We start from the raw sequence: 24998 nt of genomic DNA, 5'->3' as shown, positions 1-24998 counted from the left end.
AAATAAATGTTTTGAGAACAATACGGGGAAGGGGGTTTCCCTTAGGAAGGTTAATTTTTTCTTGCATCACCTCTTCCTTGAAAGACCTGCCTCTTCAGTCAAAGAGGGTGGGAAGCAGACTGTTCACAAATTCATTGGTGGAGACCTAGTTGGCCTGCCAGGCCATTCTATCTGGCCTGCGGGAGCCCCCCAAAATTAAGAAAATTAATATTTATCTGCCCCTGCCTGCCTGTCATGTGGCCCTCAATGGCTTGCCAAAACTCAGTAAGCGGCCCTCTGCCCAAAATAATTGCCCACCCCTGCTTTAGAGGGACAGGTGGTGCACCTTCCTCTGAGGAGAGAACTGGGTTCTAAACAAGGGGTCAACAACCTATGGCCTGCAGAGCCATTTGGTCCAGCTAGTACACATGAGACTTCTGTGGCATTTGCCAGAGGGGAGTCTCAGCTAGTGGCACTTTTCCTTCCCACTGCAGGGAAGATTGCTGGCAGTGCCAGGGTCCTAGTAACCATCCATCCACCATTGACCCAAACTGGGTCAGTCTGGTCCATGGCCCTAAAAGGCTGCCTGCTGCAGCACTTTACAGTAACTAGGCCCCATCCAGTTAAGGAAGGTATACAATGCAAGTAGCAACTCCGTGCAGATTAACAAAAAAAGCCTGTTCATGCCTGTTTTATGTAGGCAAATATACCAGAGCTTGCAAAAATGGAATTAGAATAGTATTTGCATGTGGCGTTATGGATCTTTTTTTCCTAAGCTTTTTAAAACCGGATCAGTTCTTTTAGTAGTGGGAACTTAGAATCAGTCAAACTATTTTTGCAATGATAAAAAAGGGAAATGATAGCATTTAAGTGAAAAGCTTCCTGTGAAGAAATTGACTGGCTTAAGTCTGTCTCTCTTGACAACTGCCGAGGAAACAGATTGTTTCACTGTTGAGGTAGCATACAACTCTTACATAAGCAAAAGGGTTTGACTTTCTTACATTATTTCCTTAACTTTAGATGGTTTAAGACACTTTGACAAAAAAGATCTTTTGTAAAATCTTTCTGAAACTGCGGCCTAGTAGGTTGTGCAAGTAAAGACCTAAGAAGTTTACAGTTCTGGTGCAGTCCAAAATTTGGCTTCCTTTTTTCTTCTAACAAGTCATTTAACTTTTCCTCCCTCCATGGAATATCATCCTTGTTCTAACAGATTAGGAAGTGAAGATTGAGGTTTAATGGTTGTAAAGTTTTCTATAGGCAAGTGGAATTTGTAGAACTCTTATAATGCCAATTCAGTGCTGCAATAAGGTTTACTTGTAGTTGTGTCCCAGAATGCATCATTCTATGATGTTAGTAGAGCTGGCTAGCCTGGCTGTTTGCTATAAAACAGGCTTTGTCAAAATTCAACCCCGTAATAGGATAAGGCGCATAAATTTACTGGCTTACAAGTAAATTTTGGCAACATTTAAGGAAAAAGAGGATCAAAATTGATCTTACAGTAGAAAATAAGTTTCAGCCGTAACTACTGAGAAATTAGCATCTCTGATAAAGCCCAGGTTTCCAAAATAGGTGGCCGTTTCTTCACCACGTATGCCTGTGGCACTGTTTTGCAGAATTTATATAAACATATACTCCATGTCTCTAAGAACCCAAATTAAACTTGTTATTTGTTTTCATCTGCTCCAAAAAGCCATTTTAGTGCAATTAAGTTGCCATTTAAGTTGCCTGTGTGCCAGTAAATTAGTGAACAGTGTTGAAAGTGGGTAAGGACTTTTCAAGATCGGGGTCCTTAGCTGATAGAGAACTTGGTTTATGTAGCTGGAAAACTTTGAGAGGCATCAAACTACTGTAGATAGAATCAATTTCAGTTCGCATGGAAGTTAAGGTTTGGTACACAGAGAAGGTGACATGGGCAAAAATTTGGGGGAAAATACTCTAAACTGAGAGTACATAATAAGGTGCTTAATGATCAAAGCCAATATGCTTTATGAACAAAATCCTTCAAGTCTTAATTTTTCATGTTAATTCATGAAAACTTATTTAAGCTTGGCATATTAGGGAGAAAGAAATGTACGCTTATTACATAATTAAAACGAAACATTCCTTATATTGAAAGAAACTTCAATTTTTACCTAAGAGTAATATCAAATTAAATTTCTTAAAGTCTCTGTCCTTGCTCAGCCAATAGATACCTTGTAATATCAGCACTGATCCCTGCAAATTAACCTAAACTTGATTCCTGGCCCTCTTGGGGCACCTGTACATGTTCCAACATGTCCTGAGTAGGACACGTTGGAGCAGATTCAATTAATCAGACTCTAATCAGAACACTCCAGCATGTTGCAGGGTCTTGTGTATTCAGCATACCCATGTTTCAAAATGGTGGCAGGGGCTCTTTAACTAAAGCTTATCAAATAATACATGAGAGTGCTGCCGGCATTTTAATTAGAGTGGCTCTTGAGAGCTGCTCTAATTAAAATGCCTCCCATCCCACCCCAGAGTATGTGTAAATATGCCCATGGTCTCTAATATATTTTGGGTGTTAATTCAGCATTGTTCTACTTTAGCAACATTAGTTCAACTGTTTATTATGTCATCCACTGACCTTATCTGCTGAACAAACTGAAATGTCAATTGCAGGTCTTGTGCTAAGGATTTTTTGCTTTATATGTTTTTATTAAACATTCAAGCTGATCAGTCCAACTACTGATATGTTTGGAGTTGGCAGTTGGACTAACGAGGGGGGTGGGGAAAAGAAACTGTCCTACAGGTGATATCATCGAAGAACTAACTTGATCTACTGAGCATTCTTTTATGTTTTTCTGGAACCTTGTAGTCAATGTGAGCAGTTCCTTCTGACAGGAGGCTCTGCCCTGTGAAAATAAATGCAGGGATGCAGATACTCTCCCCTTGGTTAGATAAACACGTTACATATCTTATGAAACTGGAGCCTACTTGTATGGCAGATTTATTTCCAACTATTTTCTCTTTCAGGTGCTGAGAAAGTAGCAGTGTTTTTCTTCCTTTTATTGCTTTATTAAATATGCAGGTTTGAATCCCGTTACCCATCCGTAAGAGACAGTGAGGAAGATTTTTTTTTTTCTTCTTCTCTTCCCTGAACCAAGTCTCATTTATAACCAGTCTGAACAGATTCACCACACATCAGCGACTCTTTCCTGGGGTCATAGTAGACTTTTATTTTGGCCTCCGTTTCCAGCAGCTTTCCATGGCATCCAGTTAGTTGTCTTCCGTTTGTTTCTGCCTCTGTTTTATGACTGGGCAGATATAGCCACAAAGGCTGCAGGCATTCATTTTTTGGTAAGTTAATCAGCTATTTCTTTTTTAAGGATATTGGCTTTCGTGGCTTTCAGTTGAAGACCAACTTCTTTTGTGTTCTTTGTAATGGAAAGGACCTGCCTATGTGTGTTTCTGTTTTTATTTTTGCCAGGGAACTGTATTCAATATTATAGGTGACTTCTGCCTTTTTAAAGGAAAAAGCTTTCAATGTTTTTGTCTTTAAGTAGTACTTGTTTTTAAGTCTTTCTCAAAATAATAGTTTAAACTGTAAAACAGAGGAAGCTTGTATTCATTGTTTTATGTCTTGTTACTTGTAGACTGAAGGCAATTCAAGACAAAATTCAGAGGAAATGGACTTTAAGTATTGGGCTCTGAGAAGGGACTTTAGATTAGCCTTTCCAGACCTTTAGAGTAGCTTCCTCCATAGTGGAAGTTTCTTTTCTTTTCTTTATTCAGCTTTACCCAAAGGCACTGGTTATGATTGTTGCATGGTTTGGAAAGGACCAGGTCGGGATGACCCTGGTCTAGTTATGTTGGCTCCTTTCATTCCTTCAGTTCCTGCAAGAGGTCAACCCTCTGCTGTTCACTGTAGTATACACATATGGGGTCCCATTTGTAGCTGCAAGATGGGAGGAACAAAGAGGCTTACTTGCATCCTGAAATGTGTGATGCCTTGACACTTCAAGGTGCATTCAAATGATAGCTTTTTTTCCCCACTCCCCATCCTCTGTAGATGAGGTATTTTATTCATAGTTTGCTGTTCCTTGTGTAAATTTTTGAAAAAGAGGAAAGGTTATTCATTTTCCTTGGTAGAATTCTTCATGTAAGTTTGAGGCTGTCTTTGGGTTTGGGAATAACCCTCTGGCACCCACATCTAGTTGTTGTATTTGGGTCAGGAGTTAAACAAAACAGTCCTCTGATGCTTTGTTTCCAACACCATTTTTTTTTCCCTCGCTTTTCCTGAACCAGCCACTGTAGAAAAAAATTACGTTCAGTCAGTGCATTTGCTCTACAACAGGGGTTTTCAACCTTTAATACCCCTTTGGACTCAGAGTTTCAGATCCTGTTCCCCATTATATTGTTTTCAAGGGTGGGGGGCAGATTGAGTCTCCCCTGGTGTGGGGGAGAGTGGGGCTGGGTCAGATACTGCACAGCAGGTGCAGGACAGAGCTGTGAGTGGTTCGTCTGGGGTGGGGGTGGTGGCTCCCACTGCTGCATGCACCCCAGGAGGGCATGGGGGCGGTTCTATGCAGGGTAGGGTGGACTGGGCTGCCCCAGTGGTGAGGGAGGCAGTAGGGCTGGGGCAGGGGTTACCCAGCCAGGCCAGGGCACAGGACTGAGCTGCAGGGGAGGGGCTCCTGCTGATGCACCCAACCCTGGGAGGGCATAGAGCAGGGGTGGGCAAAATGTGGCACAGGGGCCATATGCAACCCACCAGGCCATTCTATCTGGCCCATGGGACCCTTAAAAAATCTAGAAAATTACTATTTATCTGCCCCTGGCTGCTTAGCATGCGGCCCTCAATGGCTTGCCAAAACCCAAAATAATTGCCCGCCCCTGGCATAGGGGCATGTGCCCCTGGATCTGTGTGGGGAGGGCAGGCTGCTACCAAGCTGGCACTGGGCTCTTCCCAGCAGGGGCTGGGCTGGGCTGCACTCAGGGTGGGTGGCAGCAGTGCTGGGCAGGGGGATGGGGGAGCTACAGCAAATTCTGGAGTGGCTGCAGCCCCCCCCACCCCACCCCACAGCCCCGCTCCCGCGGTAGGGCGGGGAGTGGGACAGGGGTAGGTTCTATGCAGCTGGGCAGAGCCTGGGACTGAGCTGCTCGCACCCTGAGAGGGCATGGCGAGTATGTGCCCCTGGATCTGTGCACAGGGTGGGTTGAGGTTGGGGCAATGCTGGGCTCTTCCTAGTGGTGGGGTTTGGTGGGGCTGTGCTTGGGGAGGGTGTTGGCGGCAGTGCTGGGAGAGGGCTACGGGTGGGCTGCAACCACTGTTGAATTTGCCCTGGCCCCCACAGTCCCTCTCCCAGCACCGCCACAGGCCGGCCCAGCCCCCTGTGGGGAAGAGCCTGGCACAGCCCCAGCCCTCCCCGCAAACAGATCTGAGGGCACGCACCCCACATGCCCTCCCAGGGTACGCGTAGCGGTGGTGCTGGGAGAGTGGGCCAAACAGGGAGAGAGCTTGCAAGCGGCAGAAGCTGCCGCCAGCGGCTATTGGCTGAGGGCAGCGACCCAGCTGCCAAACAGGAAAGCAAGCTGGGGTGGGGGGTTAGAGCGTGGGGAGGCGCTGCAATGTGTCATGTGGGCCTGGCGGTGCCCAGCGCTCCCCTCCCCCAGGTAAGAGGTGAATGCACCCTGTCCCTCCATCAACCGCCTGGGTATACCTCTGAAGAACTTTTTAAGTACCCCTAGGGGTACACATTCTCCTGGTTGACAACCCCTGCTCTACAAGATACAGAGCTTGCAGTTTTTACCCTAAAGCTCTTTCAGTGTAAACGTTTCTGTGCTGATTAGTGTTTTACTAGGACAGTGTGGGAAGAACTTCTGCTCAAGGCAGATGTGATTGTTAACAGGAGTGGATGCCAGAGAACTACCTAGAAAACCTGACACTGGGATTTCCCCAATGCAATTGCAGCTCCAGCATTGGCAGTCTCTGGCAGACAGTTAAGATACTGGATTATGCTTACAATAGCAGTTCTCTGGAGGGAAATACGCTGCACAGTCAGTTTTCTTCCATTCAGTTTCTTATTTAAATTAATGGTAAGTGTTATGATTAGCAAATAAGTGTATTTTTTAGGGCTCCATAGATTAGGATTACAATCTAATGCAAAATAGATGCTTGTTTGTATGTTACTTTGAGGACTGTTTATACAATTTGGATGATTTGCTTTCATCTGTAGCTCTGTTTTGTGTGTTTGCAGAACTGTAATCAGTAAAAGATTTTTCAAGAGCATGAGCTTCTTAAATACACTAAGGCAGATTGTACAGTTTGGCAGAGGTAGGTAAATATGACAGTTTTAGAGCTCTTCTGCCACCTCCAGATTATGACTGAGGGATGCAGCTACAACAGAGCACTGCATTAGGGAGTCATCTCCAAAGTACTTTCAAATACCATGCCTTTGTCCTAGTGAGCAAGAGGAGCACTGTTTTGTTTTGAAAGGTAAGTCAAAATCTCTCCACAAAAATCTCACTCCTAGTAAAAAGATGGAAGAGTTTAACCACTAATTCCTTTCTTAATTCATGTTGCATACTGCCACGAAACATTCTTCATGTCTTCTGTACCAGGTGAATACGGCTTCTACAAAATTGCATTTATATTGTGAGCTCAGGCTTCAAAATCCTAACACTTCTGTTGAAGTGTTTGAACAATTTCCACCGCTTTCTTTTAAACATGTTTTTCTTCCCTGATAACATTCCTTTATTCACCCAGAATGCCAGTGGAACTGGCAGCAAGAAATGGGGCACCAGGCTATGCACCTGTTCCCATGATCTTATTTGTGCAAGTTTTAGATGTGCTTATCTAGATAAAAGGCAAACAATTTTATGCTTTGGCTTCTGTATTGACGTGGTTTTACAAGACAAAGAGCCTTTTCTCAAAGGACAGTTGCTCAAAGGAAGTTTCTTGTGATTGAGTTAAGACCACAGTTCTAACCTTGGACATAACTACCTGTCTATAAAATGTTATGGTGCAGTTTCTCATGTTCTTTGACTGTAGAAAGCATCTAAATACATTGTTTGGTTTTCTTTCTTTCACATTTGTGATTGCATAAAACCTGGTGATAGCTATCACATTTACTTCCCTGGATTTTTAATTCAGGTTGGCAGCTGGATTCAAGTCGATATCATTTGACAGCCAGCACCCCCGGATTGCCAGCAGCCTACAAATCAGTTTGAGAATGGCTGGTATAACATTCACTTAAGTGAGGAACTGCTTAGTGTTTGCAAGATGCTGTGGAAAAAGCTTATTCAGCTCATGTTGTAGCCATCTTCATTTGTCATTTCATTTGACTGTCTTCTGGAAGAGAATAGATGTGGGTTGTATCCACTGGGTTCAGGTGAAGGTGGAACATACACTACCTGCAAGCTGTCTGGGTTGGTTGTATTTGCTGCTTATCAGCTGAGATGGCTCCAGTGTTCATGGTCCAATTCTTGTTTATTAAAATACATCCTTAAGTTTAATTAGCCTTTCAAATTCTGCCTTTATGGGAACATTTGAAAAATTTGATTACTTAAGTATTCTAAAAACTTACCATCCTTGATCAGAGTACTTATGGGTTGGATGACTTTTTTTCTCATAAGTGACAACCTGATTTCTTGCGTGTAAGTTGTTTCCTTTGCACATTCCACTCCAGTAGTGTCTAACCAGGAGTCATTCTTAGCCCTTGGGTGACTGCTAAGAAAAGTATATTTAATATTGTATAGGAAATATGCTCCCTGAGCTGCACTCTGGGGATCTTTAAACTGAAGAGCCATTTATAGGCAGAAGGTAGGAAATACAGCCTCTTACTGTTTTGCCTGCAGTTTTAAGTGCAGTTCTGATGTGATCTGGGAGCACTCTGAGCAACTGCTGGCCCTTCTCTTGTTTAACTGCTCAGTAGCCTACAGGCCTAACCATCTGTTGTATCACAGGGCAGGGAAGGATGAGAAAGTAGCTCTAGTTGCTTCATTACCTGCTTCTGGTCCTCACTTGATACATTTATGATCTCTGTTACTTTGAGACCTACAGTGAGTTTTGGCTTATTAGCAGGGCAGTAGATAAGGCAGTTAACAATTCACTGAGGTCTTATAAATTCACATCTTATAAATCCATGGCTTTAACATGGGAATGAAGCAGATCACTTGATTTTTATTTATTTTTTTTTGCATTCAGGCAAAAACTCTTGAAATGGCACCAAGAAAATGATCTGTTTCTGAATGCAGAATGAAACAGCATCCAGTTTCATTTCATTAAACCACAAACTACGTGTTTTACGTGCAATAAGGAGATTGAGTGCGAAGCTTGAACTCCCTTGATTTGCCAGTAGTATATCAATATGTATAATATAGGGATTATTTGCTTCTTGGTGTGTGCACAGTTGCAGATACAGATTTTACCTTGAGCACTGCAGATAAGGAGATCCTTTAGTGCCAGATGTGCCAGCAGGAATCCCTCGATTCAAGGATGATCTCTGCCACAGCTCTTAATGGGCCTTAAGGTGACTTAGGAATGCAATCCTAGAGCCACAGATCCATCTGCAGAAGTTGCAGTTCTTTTTGTAGGGGAGAGTAGGCTGCGGGTTGGAACTGCTTTCCTTTTTCTTCCTTCTCTCTCTCCTCTGCTTCAAAGGAAAGATGCTTTACCTTTTAACAGGCTACTGCTTGCTTGAGGTTAGCAGTGGAGTTGGTTGGCAGCCAGTTTCTCCCAATTCTACATGTTGGCATCCATTTACTTGAAGTATGCCTTCAATGTGTCCTTGTTGCATTCCTGTGGCTGCCATGATATCTTATGCCATTACTAAGCGAGGAGCAGACCACTTGTTTTGGGAGTCAGCAGTTGAGCATCCACATACAGTGTCTAGTCCAGTAAAGTTGATGTTTGAGGATCACCAACTCAATGCTGGCAACACTGGCATCAGCAAGGATGATGGTGTTTATGTGGGGTTGCATAATAACTTTGCAGCATTTGGGGGGGAGGTTAATTAAAAGGACTAAAAGGTAGTGACTTAGATGGTTCTAATACTGGCCTGTGTCCTTTACAAATGCAGGTTGGCCTGCCTTTATTTCTCTAAGGCAGTGGTCACCAACCAGTCGATCTTGATCAACTGGTTGATTTGTGGAGCCTCTATCAGTCAGTCAGTCTGTCACTCTCCACGATTGGGAGTGGCAGGATGCATATGGCTGGGCTGAGCCACGTCCCCTGCTGCCTGGGCCGGGCTGGGTGAGTGGGATCAGACCCCGGGTGCCTTGTCTGGAATGCAGGAGGGAGACAGGGTGGAGGGGTGGCGGAGGCAGTAGATCCTGGGGTACCCTTTGCTTACAAAAAGTGATCTTCACCATAAAAAAAAGTTGGAGACCACTGCTCTAGGGGAGGGCTAATTAGGTGCTGTAGCATCTTGCATTTTTAGTTTCACAGCCCTACCTTAAATCATCAAATGGTGCATGAGTGAATGCTGTGCCACAACTGCTTCACAAGTTGCTCTTAAAATTACTACCATCAACCTCTATATATTGTGCATCTAAAAACAAAACTCTCTTGTAAGAGTTTAGATGGATTGATAACAAATCCTGACACTGTTGAAAGTCACCTGAGGAAAGTTTTTTTTTTTTTTTCAAAAGACTTGCTTGAAATTATTATTTGCTCATTTTAATAATGTCTTTAGTTCATATCTTTGTGTTGCCTTCTGGTTCTGAAGAGTCCTTTTGAAGATTTGCTACAGATTCTTAGTGTTAAACTGTTGTAAATAATTAATTTTCATAATATTTGAATAAATTCATACATTGTAATTTTTCCTTCAGCTGCATGTTCTAAATAATGATCTGCAAGGTTTAAAAGACCCTTAAGATTTGATAAAGAGAAACAAATGGGGCTGTTAATCTGGTAGTAATTACTCCCTAAAGCCCGGAGAGATCTGAGCTGGTCGTCTTTTTTTGGCCACTAGGTTGTGAGAGTGGAACTAGTATATCTACCTAAGAAGTCTACCCTATCTTCTACCCAAGAAGTTTTTTTAAGACTTGCAGCACCTGAATAGGTTTTGTTTCTAGAGAACAAAAGGAGTAACAGCATCCTAGATAAAGCAAGTTTCTCTAGCTGCTTTGCAAAGGATTTTGAGGGACATAGCTAGCATTTGAAGGAATACATTTCCACAGAAAGCAGAGACCAGCTCCTTAGACCCAGGGTTTAAAAAACTTAGAGCGGCCTGCAGTGGAAAAGAGCTTGGGCAGGAGAGGATAAAAGTTTCCTTGTAGCAGAGGTCCTTTTTTACCTGTAGGACTAGCAAGAAGAGGAGGAAACTCCCTACACTGGAGAGGGAGAGACTTCGGTATTCAGAGAAGCCATGTGCAGGAAGTGGCATACTGGACTTCATAGTGAACTCTTACTTGAGAAGTCAAGGAAAGCATATTGGATCCTGCTGTGACTTGGGATGCTTAATACACCCAGTGCTCAGAGGCCCATTGGATGAGGTCCAGGCACAACAGCCTAGCAAGCGTGTTTACTGGGTCTGTGACACACAAGCTTGGAATATATTGTTTGATAGTTCTGAGTAACTTTTAAAATATTGGCCATTCTTATTGGCAACTTTTCTTGTCTGCTAGCATTGCAGAAGTAGCTGTTGAAGGGGTTTTGAAGAGGGGAGAGGGTAGTGGTTTACCAAACTGTTTTATAGAAAATCTATTTTATATACTTGAATGCATATGTAGCAGAAGAGCAGACGGACAGGCTGTTTCTGTTTGTCTGCAGAAACTGAAGAGGGGAGATACCACAGTGGGCTTCTGGCCCATGACAGAGGCTTAAAAGTCCCTTCATTGGTATTATACTACTCCCCACTAGATGGTTGCCTTATATTTAGCATGTGTACAACTTGTGGGATATAGAAGCTATTCTTAAATGTCAGAGGAAACTGTTCTTGTGCTCTCTGAGGTACAGATGAGGTCACAGTTGGTGACTGCAGCTGCAGACAACATTTCATAAAAGCCTTTAGCTTTTAGTGGATTTATCTGTATTTTGTCTTAATAGGGGATGTGCATGTCTGCAAATGTATAACTTAAAGCATCAGGAGAAGCTAGCTCCCTCTTAAATGTTTTGGCATCAGCTTGTAGGCACCATATTTAGAGCATAGTTCTTGTTATGATCAATATTCTGTACTGAGCTGTTAATAGCAAACATTAAAAGGTTAACAGCTTGTGTTTGCATGGAAAATCAGTAGAGAAAAGCTTTTAAAGATCTTTCTTCCTTTTAGAAACATTTAATCTTAAGAGCAAAATTTAAATTATTCAATTAGTCGTATAGGAATTGCTGTTTTATAGGGAAAATTTGACAATTCTAATATTTTGATTTAGGTAAGCTTTTTAGAATATGAAAGTAAAAAAGGTGATGTTGCACAAAGCAGCAGCAGTAACAACAACAAAAAATCCACAACTTTTAAAATGAGACTTCCCAGAAAGACATGAAGTATGCCCTATCTGAATTTTTTTCTGACCTGTTGTATATTCTCTACTTGGGGAAATAGAAAAGGAAGCATCTGGGAAAGGGGTTTGGTTTCTTTCTTTAGAAGTCCCCTTGCCCAAAAATGTATCTTACTATAAACATTTTAACTGATTCCTAATCCAGAATCAGGTGAGTTAGTCCATGCTAAGTAGCTTTTGTTTTAGCCTATAATCGTTTATTTTATTATTAAAACTGTATTATAGGGCAACATGGAATTTTGCTTTTGCTAGTAAGAAAATACAAGGAACTTGCTCATTATAAGGTACAGTAAATAATAATTTATTTAAAAACACCCCAAAACCTAAGATAACAGCAGTATTGAAAACTTAATCTTCTTTTGATCTCAGAAATTGTTTAAACAATTACTTAGTGCTGTTTCTTTAAAGTATACAGTTCAAAGAATGAGAAGTCTGAAATCAGCCTACAGACTTGATTTATTTGGATGTATCCTGTTCTCTTGCAGAGATTTTTATGGCAAGCCAGTATCTTAGAATGCACTTCTAGGTTGCTGCCAAGCACCTTTTGTATTTATAAGTGATCAAGGGAGCTGTGCTATCATAACTGAAACGGTTATTTTCCAGTCACCTGTATGAGGGTTGAAGGTTTTTGATTAGCAGATCACTAAGAGTAAGTGTCTGCAAACTTTTTATTTTGAAAAGTCCCACATAAAAATGTCTAAGATCAGTAATTAAACAAATGGATTATAGTTGAGTTGTTGCTCGAATCTGGAGTCCGATTTTACTAACCCCTCCCAAAAGAAATCAGGACTATCTTGTGGTGGGCTAGATGTGATCCTTGCCAGGGGACAGGGATCCTGATGGATGAGAACATTCTTATAGATGATAGGGCTGGATGTCCTGGTGGAACACACCACTGTCCATTACCAGCAGTACTCCAGTTCCTGCATACTTTTGCATCTATTAGCCTCATTTAACTGGTCAGCTTCCCTTTGTGGAGCAAGTGCAGGTGTTTTGGGTAAGAGGAATAGTGTCTTTGATAAAAAGTTTAGTGCTGAATCAGACTGCCTTGTATACATGACCAGATTAACCCCTGAGTGGGCCCTAGGCAAACAAACTTGTGGGCCCCTACTTAATACTGTATATTTATATTACTTTTTTCACTCAATTATATGTAAAATAATTACATCTGGGCCTCTTCTTCACTTAGGGCCCTAGGCATGTGCCTAGTTTGCCTGTGCGTTAATCCAGCCCTCCTTGTATAGAACTTTTATGATCTTATAATGTGTTGACTCACTCTGGTCACAGTGTCTGGGAAGTGTCAGTCAGTGAAACTACTCTCAGTTGTAGCATGTCAGCTTCACTGGGTTGCACAGTTGCATATTTATCAATGTAGAAAGATCTCTTTGCATCGGAAACACAATTGGTTTGAATTTTGACCCCCTTTTTCTGGAGTTGTGTTGGCAGGAGAGAGCAAAGAGTCTTTCCTGAAAGTTCTCACCAGCCTTTCAATTTGAAGTCTGTAAGTGGTCACTTGTCCAGCCTCCTTACTGAAGCGAGTCAGCTCCTTGGTCAGGTTTACAGGCTGGTTATTTTGACATGGCAACTTTGTTCCCACAATAAAAGAAAAGCAACAGAACAAGCAAGTAAGTGAACAGCAAACACATGAACAAACAGAACCCAAAACCCATGGTCTTTTCTCAGACTCTGGGAGGAATAACCTGGGCTCAGTACTTCTCCCCAAGTACCACACCACCACTCCTCTGTTTCTACTCTGCTCTGCTTTTAAGCCTCTTTGTGGCGTGGCCTCAATTTCATCATCAGTTACAGCTGCTGTCGGCCTTCCAGTCAGGCAGACTGTTAGCTGCTGACTACCTGCAGCTGGATCTCAGGATAAACACCTCCTTACAAGGTCCTTCTTGTAGAGCTTTTGTACCTTTTGAGTTAGTGAAGATAATGGGAGTACTTTACACTTTTACTGATTAGAAATTTTTCATGCTACTCCCAGGACAGGGCACACTTCCATCCCGTGTTCAGTATATGTATAGTCTTGCCAAGCAGAGCCCAGTCTTAAATATTTGTAAGGAATGTCATAATAATGATGGCGTCTCATAGTTAGAGGTCTGTTGTTAAGGTCAAGAAAATACTAGTTTAAGCAGTCAGTCTCCTTTGGGCAATGCTCCAAATTCCATGTGAAATGACCAGAACAATCATCAGCTTTCTATACCATGTATAGGTCAAGAATCAGAGTGGTGGGCAGAATTGTTCCTGAAAGAGACTGCTGCTCGTCTCTGGACAGAGCAAGGGGTTGTTGGTTAAGCTTTGACATTTCCCAGGATTTACTCTTATCATTCTTCTTGTCTCTTTGTGAGGTCCTTTCTGAGACGGAGAGGCACTAAAAGCCTGTCATTTAATGTGTCATGGTGATGGGCACTTTAGAAATGTACTAATGTTAATACTTTCTTGTTCTGCTGACACCAGCTGTACTCCTTCTCTATCTCCACTTTACCACAATGTCTGAGAAGGGCTCTAAAAGGGAAAAAATATTACTTATTAATCAGATAACTAGAAGATAATGCTGGTTGACATCAGTAAGTGTGCATAACTGTCAGTCCAGGGTGTATTTTGGAAATATTTTGTGGTCTTGCTATGTTCATTTCTTCTCAAAGACCTCAATAGTCTGGAGTAACCTTTTACATAATGCTAATCATGTATGTACATCTGTTTCTCTGACATAGCGATCTAGCTGTGGTATTCTTACTGTTAATACACTCCCTTTGGAATTAACTTGGAGAATCTAAGAAGCATGAAGAATGCTTCTGCGCATCTTTTGAGTGAAGCTGATGGGCTACAAAGTAACTTTTTATTGTTTGCTGACTGACAATTTACCTTTTGGAGTAAACAGAGGAGGTTCTTTTCTGTCTCTAAAGACTGAACTAGAGTAGGTCAGGAGTGCTCAAGCTTTTGGCCCTGTGGGTCAGATGAATGGTATAGGGCCAGTCTACGGGCCAGATCAAGCCCTATTCACCATGGTTGGACTTGGGCTGAACACCATCCCACATGCCAGGATTGGACCCTGGGAGCCTGGCGTTTACCCTTCTGGGGATGTGGCACTGCCTATTCCTAACCCCCAACATCGAGATGGGGTCCTGGGGCTCAGCATTGCCCCTGCATACCCAGATGGGACCCAGGGGCCAAGTGCTGTCCTCACCCAGCCCTATGCACTGGGATCAGGTGCTTAATCCAATGTGCAGTGCCCAGGACTCCCCATGGGTCTAGAAATTTGGCAGCAAGGAAATGGTACCATCACTCCTTCAATGGACCTGTGGGGATCCCTGTAGGCCAGATGACACAGTGCTGCAGGTCAGATCTAGCCTGTGGGTTGAGTACCTCTGCTCTAGGTTCCAGTTAGTTCGGGCAATTTCTCCCCTGCCATCTTCATTTGGTACCAGCTATTGAGTTCTCTACATCTTGAAATGTGGGGAATATGATATTGTAGGGGTAGTATTTTGCTATTGCTCCCAATCTAACTTAGTTGAAGCCTAGCCAACTTCAGTGTGTACTTTCAAATGCATCTTTTAAGGTTTTTCCATTGGGTTTTCATGTCTCTGGCATTTGCAGGAAGGGAAGCTAAATGAGGATGTTGCAGTTCCCAACTTTAAAAAAAAGTTTTAAAAGCTTTATCTATGTTCTTGATCCATATCTATTTAATAATTGGCTGTGTGATCAGGACATAATAGCAATTTCTATTTTCTTTTTTTTCTATGTATTTTTTCAACTTAGGAATCGAATCTTTGTTTGTGGTTGGTTGAGTTGGATTAGAAAAAGCAGGTTCGTGAAGAGAGTAAGTGACCTGGTTTTCAAAAATTTTAAACAGTGACTCCTGTGAAAGTTGTATGAGGAGCTGTCAAGGGCCTAACACTTCAGAAATTGGATCACTTATTAGTTCTATCATTTTGTCTTCTCCCCTCCCCCTTTTGTACTTTAACAGTTCTTTAGATAGGAAAAACATGGAAGCAGTTTTGAGAAGGGTAGAATTAGGGTTGGGTATTTGACTAATTAAATAAAGTTCAGTCAAATGACTGGTCAAAAATTGTATTTAAGAAAACAAAGAAAAAGGCATTGAGTCCAAATAATCCACAGGAAAAGCACAAATTTTCATTAAGAAATGTGTCAAAAGCAATGTAAAATCATACTTATGCCAAGAAAACGCCTATAAAGTTTTAGTAAAATTGCTATAATCTTGATCAAAAAATATCTGGTCAAAAAAAATGCAAGTTCTAGTGCTACTGGATGAATAATTTTTGTCAATGAATTATCATTTTTGTGAGGCCTTCCTTAGTCACGTAAAGAATGGGGTTGAAAGAAAATGCTTTTATTACAGATTAAACTGGCTACTTTCCGAAGTTTGGCTACTTGCAATTCATTCTTCCGTTTCTGGCACCTGAAGCCAATGTTATGATTTAAAGTTTGCCCTTTGGCAGCGAGAGTATACACTAAAATGTTAGATTTGTACATTCAGGTCTAATTGGGTAGCTAATATTGTAGGAAAGAATTTGAAATGGTATGCATGCCACACTACAGAAAGGAGTGTGTGGATATATCATAATGGCTGTGTTATAGGTTTGGAAGTGATACGCTGAATTTTTTTAAAAGTTCTCAAAAATAACTATGTATAATACTGCCGTCATCCAGGAAGGGGTGAACAAATTGGAAGAAATAGGCAGTAGTTGAGAGGAACAACTTGAGAACAAACTTTATTAGGCATGTGGCTACTTGTTTGTAAAGAAGTAGATCTATATCGATTTAAAAAAAACTATAATAGACTTCTGGCAGTTCTTTAAGACAAAAGATGATCTAGGCCTCTATTGACTGTGGCTTTTTTTTAAATCTATTTTTAACTTATATGGTGACATTCTCCAGAATTTCTCTTCTTCTTTCTTTCAAAAAAAAAAAAAAAAAAAACATGATGAAAATGGTGCATTCTCCTGCTAAGTAGCAGAAAATGCACCCAATCCTGTCAAGCATCCTCTTGGTTACTAGGAGAGCAGAGCTCTACTTATCTTCTCCCTCTCTGATGTTAAGATCTTGGTTCTCCTCAGGTATAAAATCGAAGTCCAAGTTAATTGGAGGAAGATAAAAATATCCTTCCTCAGTTGGCTCTGCAGCAGAGCTCTGGAAAACCTGGATACCAGTTTTTTTGGGATTAGTAGTAGTGGAGCTCATGCTGCTTCTGTGGGCAAGAAGAGCCTCATTTTCCAAAAAGGCTACCTGTTAGTTCTAGTGTGCTTCATTTTAGATTTTTCTTTTTATGTCCAAGAGGACTGAGACTCCAGCCTTCCTATACAAATGCCTCCTTAGTGCAGAGGAAGGTCTGGGCTTCAAAGCTTAATGCACTTTATTCCTGAAAGAGCAATGCATTAGCTCAAAATACTGGAGGAATGACTAATGGCATATCTCTTCCATAACAAAGCCATTAATAATAAACAGACTAAAGGTATCCGTTACAGGCGTTAGATGAGAAAGGCAAGGACAATGCAGCCATAATAGTTGATTGGGTAGCATCCTAGCTGTAGCTCTACAAAATCATTCCATCTCCAGACAATAAAATGAAGGCATTAGTCTGATTTGCCATAAGCAGCAAAAATACTTTGGGGAGATATAAAACTGTTACTGTCTTGCAGCTGCTTCTTGCAGATCCTTGCTTTTTAAGGGCTTCTAAACCCCAAGTGACAGCTGATTTATGCTTGCAAAAAATTGAACTATTTTCAAAAGAATTAAATTACTAAGCATTTATTTAGCACTCTGTCATAGCTCCATACAGAAATTAATCCTTCAAACTACCCTCCCACCCTGAACCAAATGGTGTTGCTGATTGCTTTACAATACAGATAGCCACTCAGTGTATTAGAGGGAGGAATAGGTGCCAGGATTTGGGGCTTCCAGTCTTGTGCTCAATCTGCTATGCCTTGTTTCCTCTGAATTTCTGAGGTTTGTTAATCTTAATTCTCACACAAGACCAAGTTATTTCAAATGGAGGAACTAATTTGTATTGAGTACAAGTGTCTGTAACTGAAAGGGGATGAAACTTGCTTTATAAAGTGTTTGCTCCTATTATTTAAGGAGGCCGAACAAATTAGATTCTAAAACAACATTTGAAGCTTTTTCCTTGTTGTGGGCAAACTCTGTGTGTCTGTATCTGACTTTGTTCTGCAGTGTATAAACTCATGCTGCTCTTCTGTTATAGTGAGAGTGCATATCCAGTATGCAGTCTATTGACCTCTGAGCCTTTTGTCTTACGTGGAAATTAGTTCTACTTGCTGCTAAATGAGCCAGAGCTAAAGATGCAGTTCCTTACTGTTTTTCTTTTTAAATGTCATTGTCAGGCATCTGAAGAGGCCTCGCTGCGAGCTTTGGAGAGTCTAATGACAGAGTTTTTCCATAACTGCACAACCAACGAACGGAAACGCGAGATAGGTAAGGAAAAGTCTTGTTTACTTTCCTGCTGTCTACAGTCATACATTATTGGTTAAACATAGGACCTCCAAACAGCAAGAACAAATTCCATAATTCAGTTGTTTTATCTGTGTGTGATGCAGGTATAACCTTTCAGTCCCAGAGAAAAACTAGAATAGCTTGCACACTTTGTATCTGTGGCTTCAAAGATCTTTGTACAGAAAGGGTGTTAAACTTGCTGGGCTTCTCAGGAGCCATGGACTAGGCCACATTAGGGAGAGGCAGGGGGTTTATGTTGCCATTGCTTACCTTACTGCTGGCTTTACGCATCCCTGGTGGGGCTTTATACTCTGGATTTTGGTGGTGGGCTCGACTCCTGAATTCCCAGCCCCTCTAGGAGCCCTGTGGGCCTGATGACACTGCTTCACAGGCTATGTGGTTGAAACTCCTGCTGTATAAAAATAATGCCTTGGGTTTTGCTACAGCCCAGTGTAGCAGATGTGAGAATCAACTGGTTTCAAGGCTGGTGGAAAATTGGTCGTTTTTTAAGAAAATGCCCTCTTCCATACCTGTGAACTGCTGTACTTGATAGAGAACCACTGTGCCAAGTGTCTCATGCCCCATGCTTACTTAATACTAAGAAATAAAAGGGAAATGATATGGCCATGCAAATCCAAAAGAAGAGCTATTGCTGTACAGTCTGACTCATCTGGAGTATCTTGCTGTATCTGCGATTACAAGCAAACTTCAGTGTTCTGTACTTGTGCATCTGAGTAAAAAGACCAGTGGAGATCACTTGCAAGATATAAGTTGGTTCCCAGAATAATGGTTGATAGGCCTGACTAGGCAAAGAACTTGACAGGCCGCCTCTGATTTCTATTCTCTCTCTTTTCTTGTAGTAAGACACTTATTTAATATAGAAGGTCAAAGTTTGTTTCTTCAGTAAATCTTAAATTATACCCTCCTTAAATGGAAAATTGTCAAGTACTGTGCATTAGGTATGTTGCTAACTTCTATGCCCTGGTGCCACCAGCAGGAAATTTTAAGTTGGGAGGCAACAGGAAGTTTAAATAGAATCTGACTCTTGGTCCCTTTCTGCTGTGATAGTACGGGAACTTTAACCTTGAAACCTACCAAGCTGTTTCATAGAATCATAAAACAGTAAGGCTGAAATGTACCTCAGGAGGTCACTTACTTCAACCACCTGCTCAAGTCAGGATCCTCCATGCCTAAAATTTCCCAGTCACGTGTTCACCTCTGCTGTAGAGCATCAGTATTAAAACTGTGCATGTTTCAATACTAAGTACCTTACATTGAAGGCTGTAGAGGGTAGGTTTTGCAGTTGCTTTTGAAATAACTTGGTTGTGTGAACATTATTAAGCTGTGCTACTTTAACTCAGATTTGATAATGAATGTATTAATTTCTATTCACATTTCTAATGCCATGGGAATATTATGGTGGTGGTATACCATGCTGCTGTGCTGTGTAATGCACATGTTTTTTGCTGATATTTTTCCAGAGGAGCTTCTGAATAACTTTGCCCAGCAGATAGGAGCCTGGAGGTTTTGCCTGTATTTCCTGTCAAGCACAAGAAATGACTATGTAATGATGTACAGTTTGACTGTGTTTGAGGTAAGTTGGAAAATTAAGGTAACTTTTCTGGAACCTTATTTCTGCCTGACTAGTGGATTTTTCTGTGATAACTCTTGTTTAGCACAATTTCTAAAGGTTTAATTTTAACTATAAAGGTTGTAAGTCTAAAGTGCATCATGGACACAGCTTCTGTAGTGCTCTCATGAAGGGATATTTTTAAAAAATAGTTTTAGAAAAGAACGAAGAATGTGAAGCCTCACATGCAAAGATTTGAAGGAATTGCTAGTTGCTTACAAGGTATGAAAGGATTGCCTGAACTTCTGTGGAATCGTTAATGCAATGGACCTATTAAATGTAATAGGTAGCAAGCTTTGCTATACGTCTGTGTCACTCTCTTAGCTGTGTTTATCGCCTGGAAGCTGCTACTCATTTCAGAGATGCACTTCTCACTTTTGGGAATTTGAGATGCAGCTGAGAGTAAGGCAAAGCTGCTTCTCAGCTGGTAAATAGAGAGTGCCCTTCTGGCCTCTACTCTGCCATAAGTAGCATGTGCATAACATTGGCTTGCAACTTGACTGTAAATAAAAAGAAATTTCCTTGTAACTCTACATAGTGGTGTGTGTTGTTCTTTTTTTGTTTTTTTAACTAACATTCATGGTAGAAGAATGGTGGTAGAGGAACAAATATTTTGTGCTACATTAAAAATTCATTTTTGTGCTTCTCTCAGATATTACCAAATGTTGTCAAGATGTAGGCAAGGCATGAAAATCAGAGGGGTAGTAAGCTACACCCTGACTTGATGATATTTACTGAGGCTACATGTCTGTCAATAATCTGGATGACTCTTCAGATTAGCATGATTAACACACCTGATTAGCACACTAATGGCATGTAAGGCAGCGATGTGGCTATGATCACATTTGGCCTCCCCTGACTACAGGGCTAAATATGAAGCAAATTGGCTTATAAATATGATTTAGTGCTGACTCCTTGACTGACAAACTCACTCAGGGCTGTCTTATGTATATATAATACCTCCATTGCTGTAGTGTCCCGAGTACCTCAATTCTGTGTGTGTCTGTGTATTTTTTTTATATATATATATATAATATAAAAAAAAAAAGGGGGGTTTAGTCTGTGCATCTGTCCATGACACTCTTGGGGGGGTTGTGGCTCCCAGCAGGGCATGGTTCCAGCCAGTGTTGTGTTAAGAATGACAGGTGGGTTGTGGCTCCAGCAGAGCGGGCCAGGCGAGTGCAGAATGAGGGCGGGGAGGGTGGCGTGGGGCCAGATGTGAAGCGGGGAAGGAGGGTGTGGCATGCGGCCAGATGCGGAGCAGTGGTGGGGGGCACAGTGCTGGATGTGGAGCAGCGGCAATGTTGAATGGTGGGTGGCAACGGCCACCCACTGCCCCGCACTGGGCGGGGGGGCACACAGGACCAGATGTTCAGGGAGGGGCACTGTGCATGGCCGGATGCGGAGCGGCGGCAGCAGCTACACACTGCATACAAGCTCCCCCTCCCGCCGGGAGGCAGCAGCAGTGTGGGGTGGTGGGTGGTGGTGCTGCGTGTCGTGTGTCCCCCCCCCCACTTTGTGCGAGCACCCCTCCCTCCCTGACGTCCAGCCACAGGCAGTTCACAAGTATCTAATACATTTGTCCTCATATTTTGGGTACGGCAGTGCTCTTTATTACCGTTATACAGATGACAAATTAAAACAGATTGCCAGAAGAAAGCATAGGGTCTGTAGTGGAGCTGGGAACTGAATCTGGTTTCTGAAGTCACAGGCTGGCTAGCACCTTAAGCACTAGACTATCATTCCTATTAGATGGCTAACTAGAACAGAAATAAGAGACCATACTGTTGTCGAAGAAAAGATTTTAAAGCTACATGCTCCAGTTGGACTGATTTTCATGAGGCAGGAAAAACAAGTTTGATTCCTGTCTCTTTCTGTCTTTTTGAAAAATTTAGCTGTTAAAAATGATTGTGCCCAGAAACTAGCAGAATAAAGAAATTACTGTCCTGTATATAAACTCTGAAGAAATAACTCAGCAGCTCAGAGATTAGAATCCATCTCAGTTTTTAGTTCTTGGAATTCCTGAAATGGATTCCAACTATTCTAATGCTGTCTGATCAGCTATATGTCAACAGTGAATTTATCAGTAAAAGAAGGTCAGTAAATTCAAGAAGTTCTTCAGTGCTTATTTTTTGGGATAGCTGGAAAGAGAACAGCAGAAATTTAATGAATTGTTTTTTCATTTGCTCCCTCCAAACCAGAACCGCCAGTTGCCTTTAGTGAAGAGGAGCTTGTAATCCAAAGCAGTAAGCAGGTGGATGAGGGCTACCACTTAAAAAGCTCAAAAATAAGTGTGAAAATTCAGTTATACTAGCCTTGAAGATGGAATTCTTAAAAAGTGTTTCCCATATTTTACTGGCACAGGAAAAAATCTGAAATTACTTTAAAAACCGTTTATTAGAAGGGTATTCGTGTACTGTTTTGTTTGTTTTTGCTTATGCCCCATATTTTTCCTGTAAGAAAATTCTTGTTAGAGGTATACCTCTGGTATTAGCTTCCCTGCCATAACATGCTGACCTCTTTGAGAGACTTCATGGTAGTTTTTTTGTGTAAATAGCAATGGAGCCCAAGTACTATGCTTGCTTTCCATCTTCTATGATTTTCCTGATGGTGTTAGCCAGTGGCCCCTGGGCTTCCAGCTGCATGAATCCAGATGAGTGGCACAGGGTTAGCCTGTGGCATCAGTCCATGGACTTAGCCTACTGTGCCCAGATCCAGCTGCACGCTGGCCCAGCCCTACGTGCGTGGATTGAGCCACACAGTGGCATGTAGGACCACTATCTAGCTTGCAGGGCTACCTGTGGGTCAGAACATATGGCAGCAGGGCAGCAACAATTAATTTTGCCACTGCTTTCCTACCACCAAATTTCCAGGCCCTTGGGAAGCCCTGTGGGTCAGATGTCATGGCTCTCTGAGCTGAATCTGGCCTAGGGACTAGGCTTTTAGTCTTTAATTGCTCCTTGTTATGTGCCTAAGGCTGGGTAAAACTATTATCTCAAAAGCAGGCCTCCTGAATCTTTTATCCTCTGACCTATTAAAGAGGCTCTGCCACTGAAGCTCCAGAGTCTTTAAATGGGTTATAGTATTGCAGAAAAAGTCATTTGCAACTCTGCCACCTCATGGATTTTTCTCATTATTAAGGGGACTAAAAGCTCTTCTCTTAAAGTAGCACTCTTTCTCTAGAAGCTTGTTGCCTTGAAACATGACTTTCTGGATTCAGACTTTAGAAGGCCTGTACTTCACCAGTTTCAGCTAAAGCACAGCTTGAAAGAAAAGCAAAACTTAAAAAGCAAAAGGGGAAATCTGTCTGTCCCAAGGTTAAAGAAGAGCTGTGAGATGGCTGTATGTATGTATGTATTTACAGATACAGAAATCGGCTCTGCTCCAGTCTGAATTGTTTTATGTTGTGACTTGTCAGTCGATGACATTTTTACAAAAATTCTAGTTCATTCAAGCCATGTTGCTGAAAAGGGTTATTGGATAAGTGGAGAGCATTTAGATCTATGCTGTCATATAGCAACACGTGTAGAAGTAAAGGAGGGAAAAAAAAGGAAGAACTTCACAAATTTGAGATTTGGGTTTTATTTTTGGGATATGTTCAATTAACATGCTTATCTTTAACCACACATACTATATAAATGCTCTGCTGCTTATGTTCAAAGCATTTTATGAACAGGAAGCAGTACATCCTCCTGTTGTGTGTGGACCTATTTCTCAAACATCTTCCTCTGTTTCTTCCTTTATAAATCTCTTGAGGACCACAAAGAGAATAGCTGTCAGGCCTAGATTAAATAGTATGTTCAGCCACGGTTTTTCTCCTAACACCTATCTAATAATTACCTATTTTGGCAATAAATTAAAGTGGCTACATTTGGAATGCGCCCCCCTTCCTGAACTAGGTGTAGTCTGTCACCCATGCACTAGTTGAGGATAAATGTGTTTTGTGGTTGTAAAACTCTCAAAAAGAATATATTCAAATGCTAAATATGTTTCCTAGGACTGTGCATCTGGTAATGCCTATTCATCCAGGGCTTCAAACATCATGTCTAATTACTAACCATAATGATGTACTAAAACCAGTCCTTTTTCTTCTTACAGTCTGCTAAGTTTCAGTGTGCCTTTTCTTTTCTTTCAGAACCTGATCAATAAGATGTGGCTCGGGGTCCCATCTCAAGATAAAATGGAAATCCGTAGCTGCTTGCCCAAGCTCCTTCTAGCCCATCACAAAACTCTGCCTTACTTCATCAGGAACAAGCTCTGCAAAGTCATTGTAGACATTGGCCGACAAGATTGGCCTATGTTCTACCATGACTTCTTCACAAATATCTTACAGGTAAGAACAAGTCTTTGGAAAACTTCTTTTAAATTGAAAAACAAAGCCAAAGTAAAACTCTTAATGGGGACACCTTTTTTTGGCTGAACATTCTCTAATGAATAGGAAAGAGTGGAGGAAAACAAAAAAAAATTTCCTTGATCATTTTTCTCTGATCAGAAAAGCTAAAGAGGAAGTAGAATTTTCTCCTTTCCCTCTCCCCTCCCTCCCACCCCAAGCGTGCACACACTTCCTTTGCTCTCAGAAATAGTTATTAGCCATCAAACTCAATTTGACTTTTAGAGACCATTCCTATTGCCTTATTGACTGTCTTGGGAAAATTAGGGAGGATAATATTGTCAACAGGGTCATTAGGAGTAGAAATGCACTGACATATTGGTACATATTGGATCAGCACAGATTAAAAGGAAAATTGACATTATTGGGAATCCAGCTTTTTTTGGCCAGTGCAACAGATGATGTTGCCAATAAATGCCACATGTATGCAGCAGCCAGGAATGCAGCCTGGCAGCGCGGGGAGCAGCTTCCAATGAGTAAATCTGTTGGGGGAAGGAGGGGAGTGGAGGGGGAGGAGCAGATTGAGGTTCCCATGGTGAGGGAGGGAGTGGGTAGATGCAGGGGAGGCACTGCCTAGCTGGGGGGGCCCCTCAATCTGCCCGTCCCCCTATGTCCCATCCCCCCTACAGGCTTACTGGCCAGACACTGCTCTCCAAGCTTTGGGGCTGTATATTGGCTATCAGATCAGTAGTGACTGATTATGGCTGGTTGATAATCAGCCATCCATATCTGCCAAAAATAATAAATAATCTTTATCCATGCACCCGTGATTAGCCGGTGTCTTTGTTTTCTATGTTTAAAATATCAACATCTCTGTTTAAAAATTTTTGGCAAATTCTCTGTTTTAAAAACTCCCAAATCCAAGTTTTTCCATGATTAAAATGAAATGCTACATACATGGATGTATCAGTTGGACACTATTTTATTGATGTATTTACAATTTTAAATCAATTTGGAAGCCTGCCAGTGCCTCAACTGTTATAATAAAATAAGTGTTAAATACCTATAAATTTTGGCATTTGATTTTTGGGTTTTTTATCCGCAGATCCAACTGCAACTGTCATT

At 41.6% G+C, this 24998-nt stretch overlaps 1 protein-coding gene across 2 annotated transcripts in view; it reads left to right on the top strand.

Annotated features, from left to right (window-relative positions):
* The window catches only part of XPO6 (exportin 6), a 91228-nt gene that overhangs the window by 8926 nt on the left and 57304 nt on the right, over positions 1 to 24998 (top strand). For both annotated transcript variants that reach the window (XM_019539979.1, XM_019539978.1), the window contains exons 2-4: positions 17805 to 17895; positions 19395 to 19507; positions 23679 to 23876. In XM_019539979.1, the coding sequence (XP_019395524.1) occupies positions 17805 to 17895; positions 19395 to 19507; positions 23679 to 23876 (402 nt within the window). The remainder of the gene's footprint in view (positions 1 to 17804; positions 17896 to 19394; positions 19508 to 23678; positions 23877 to 24998) is intronic.

This window comes from Crocodylus porosus, unplaced genomic scaffold (assembly GCF_001723895.1).
Source record: "Crocodylus porosus isolate Cpor-Errol unplaced genomic scaffold, CroPor_comp1, whole genome shotgun sequence".
NCBI lineage: Eukaryota > Metazoa > Chordata > Crocodylia > Crocodylidae > Crocodylus > Crocodylus porosus.
Note: the sequence above shows the minus strand (reverse complement) of the source record. Positions and strands in the feature narration are given on the sequence as shown.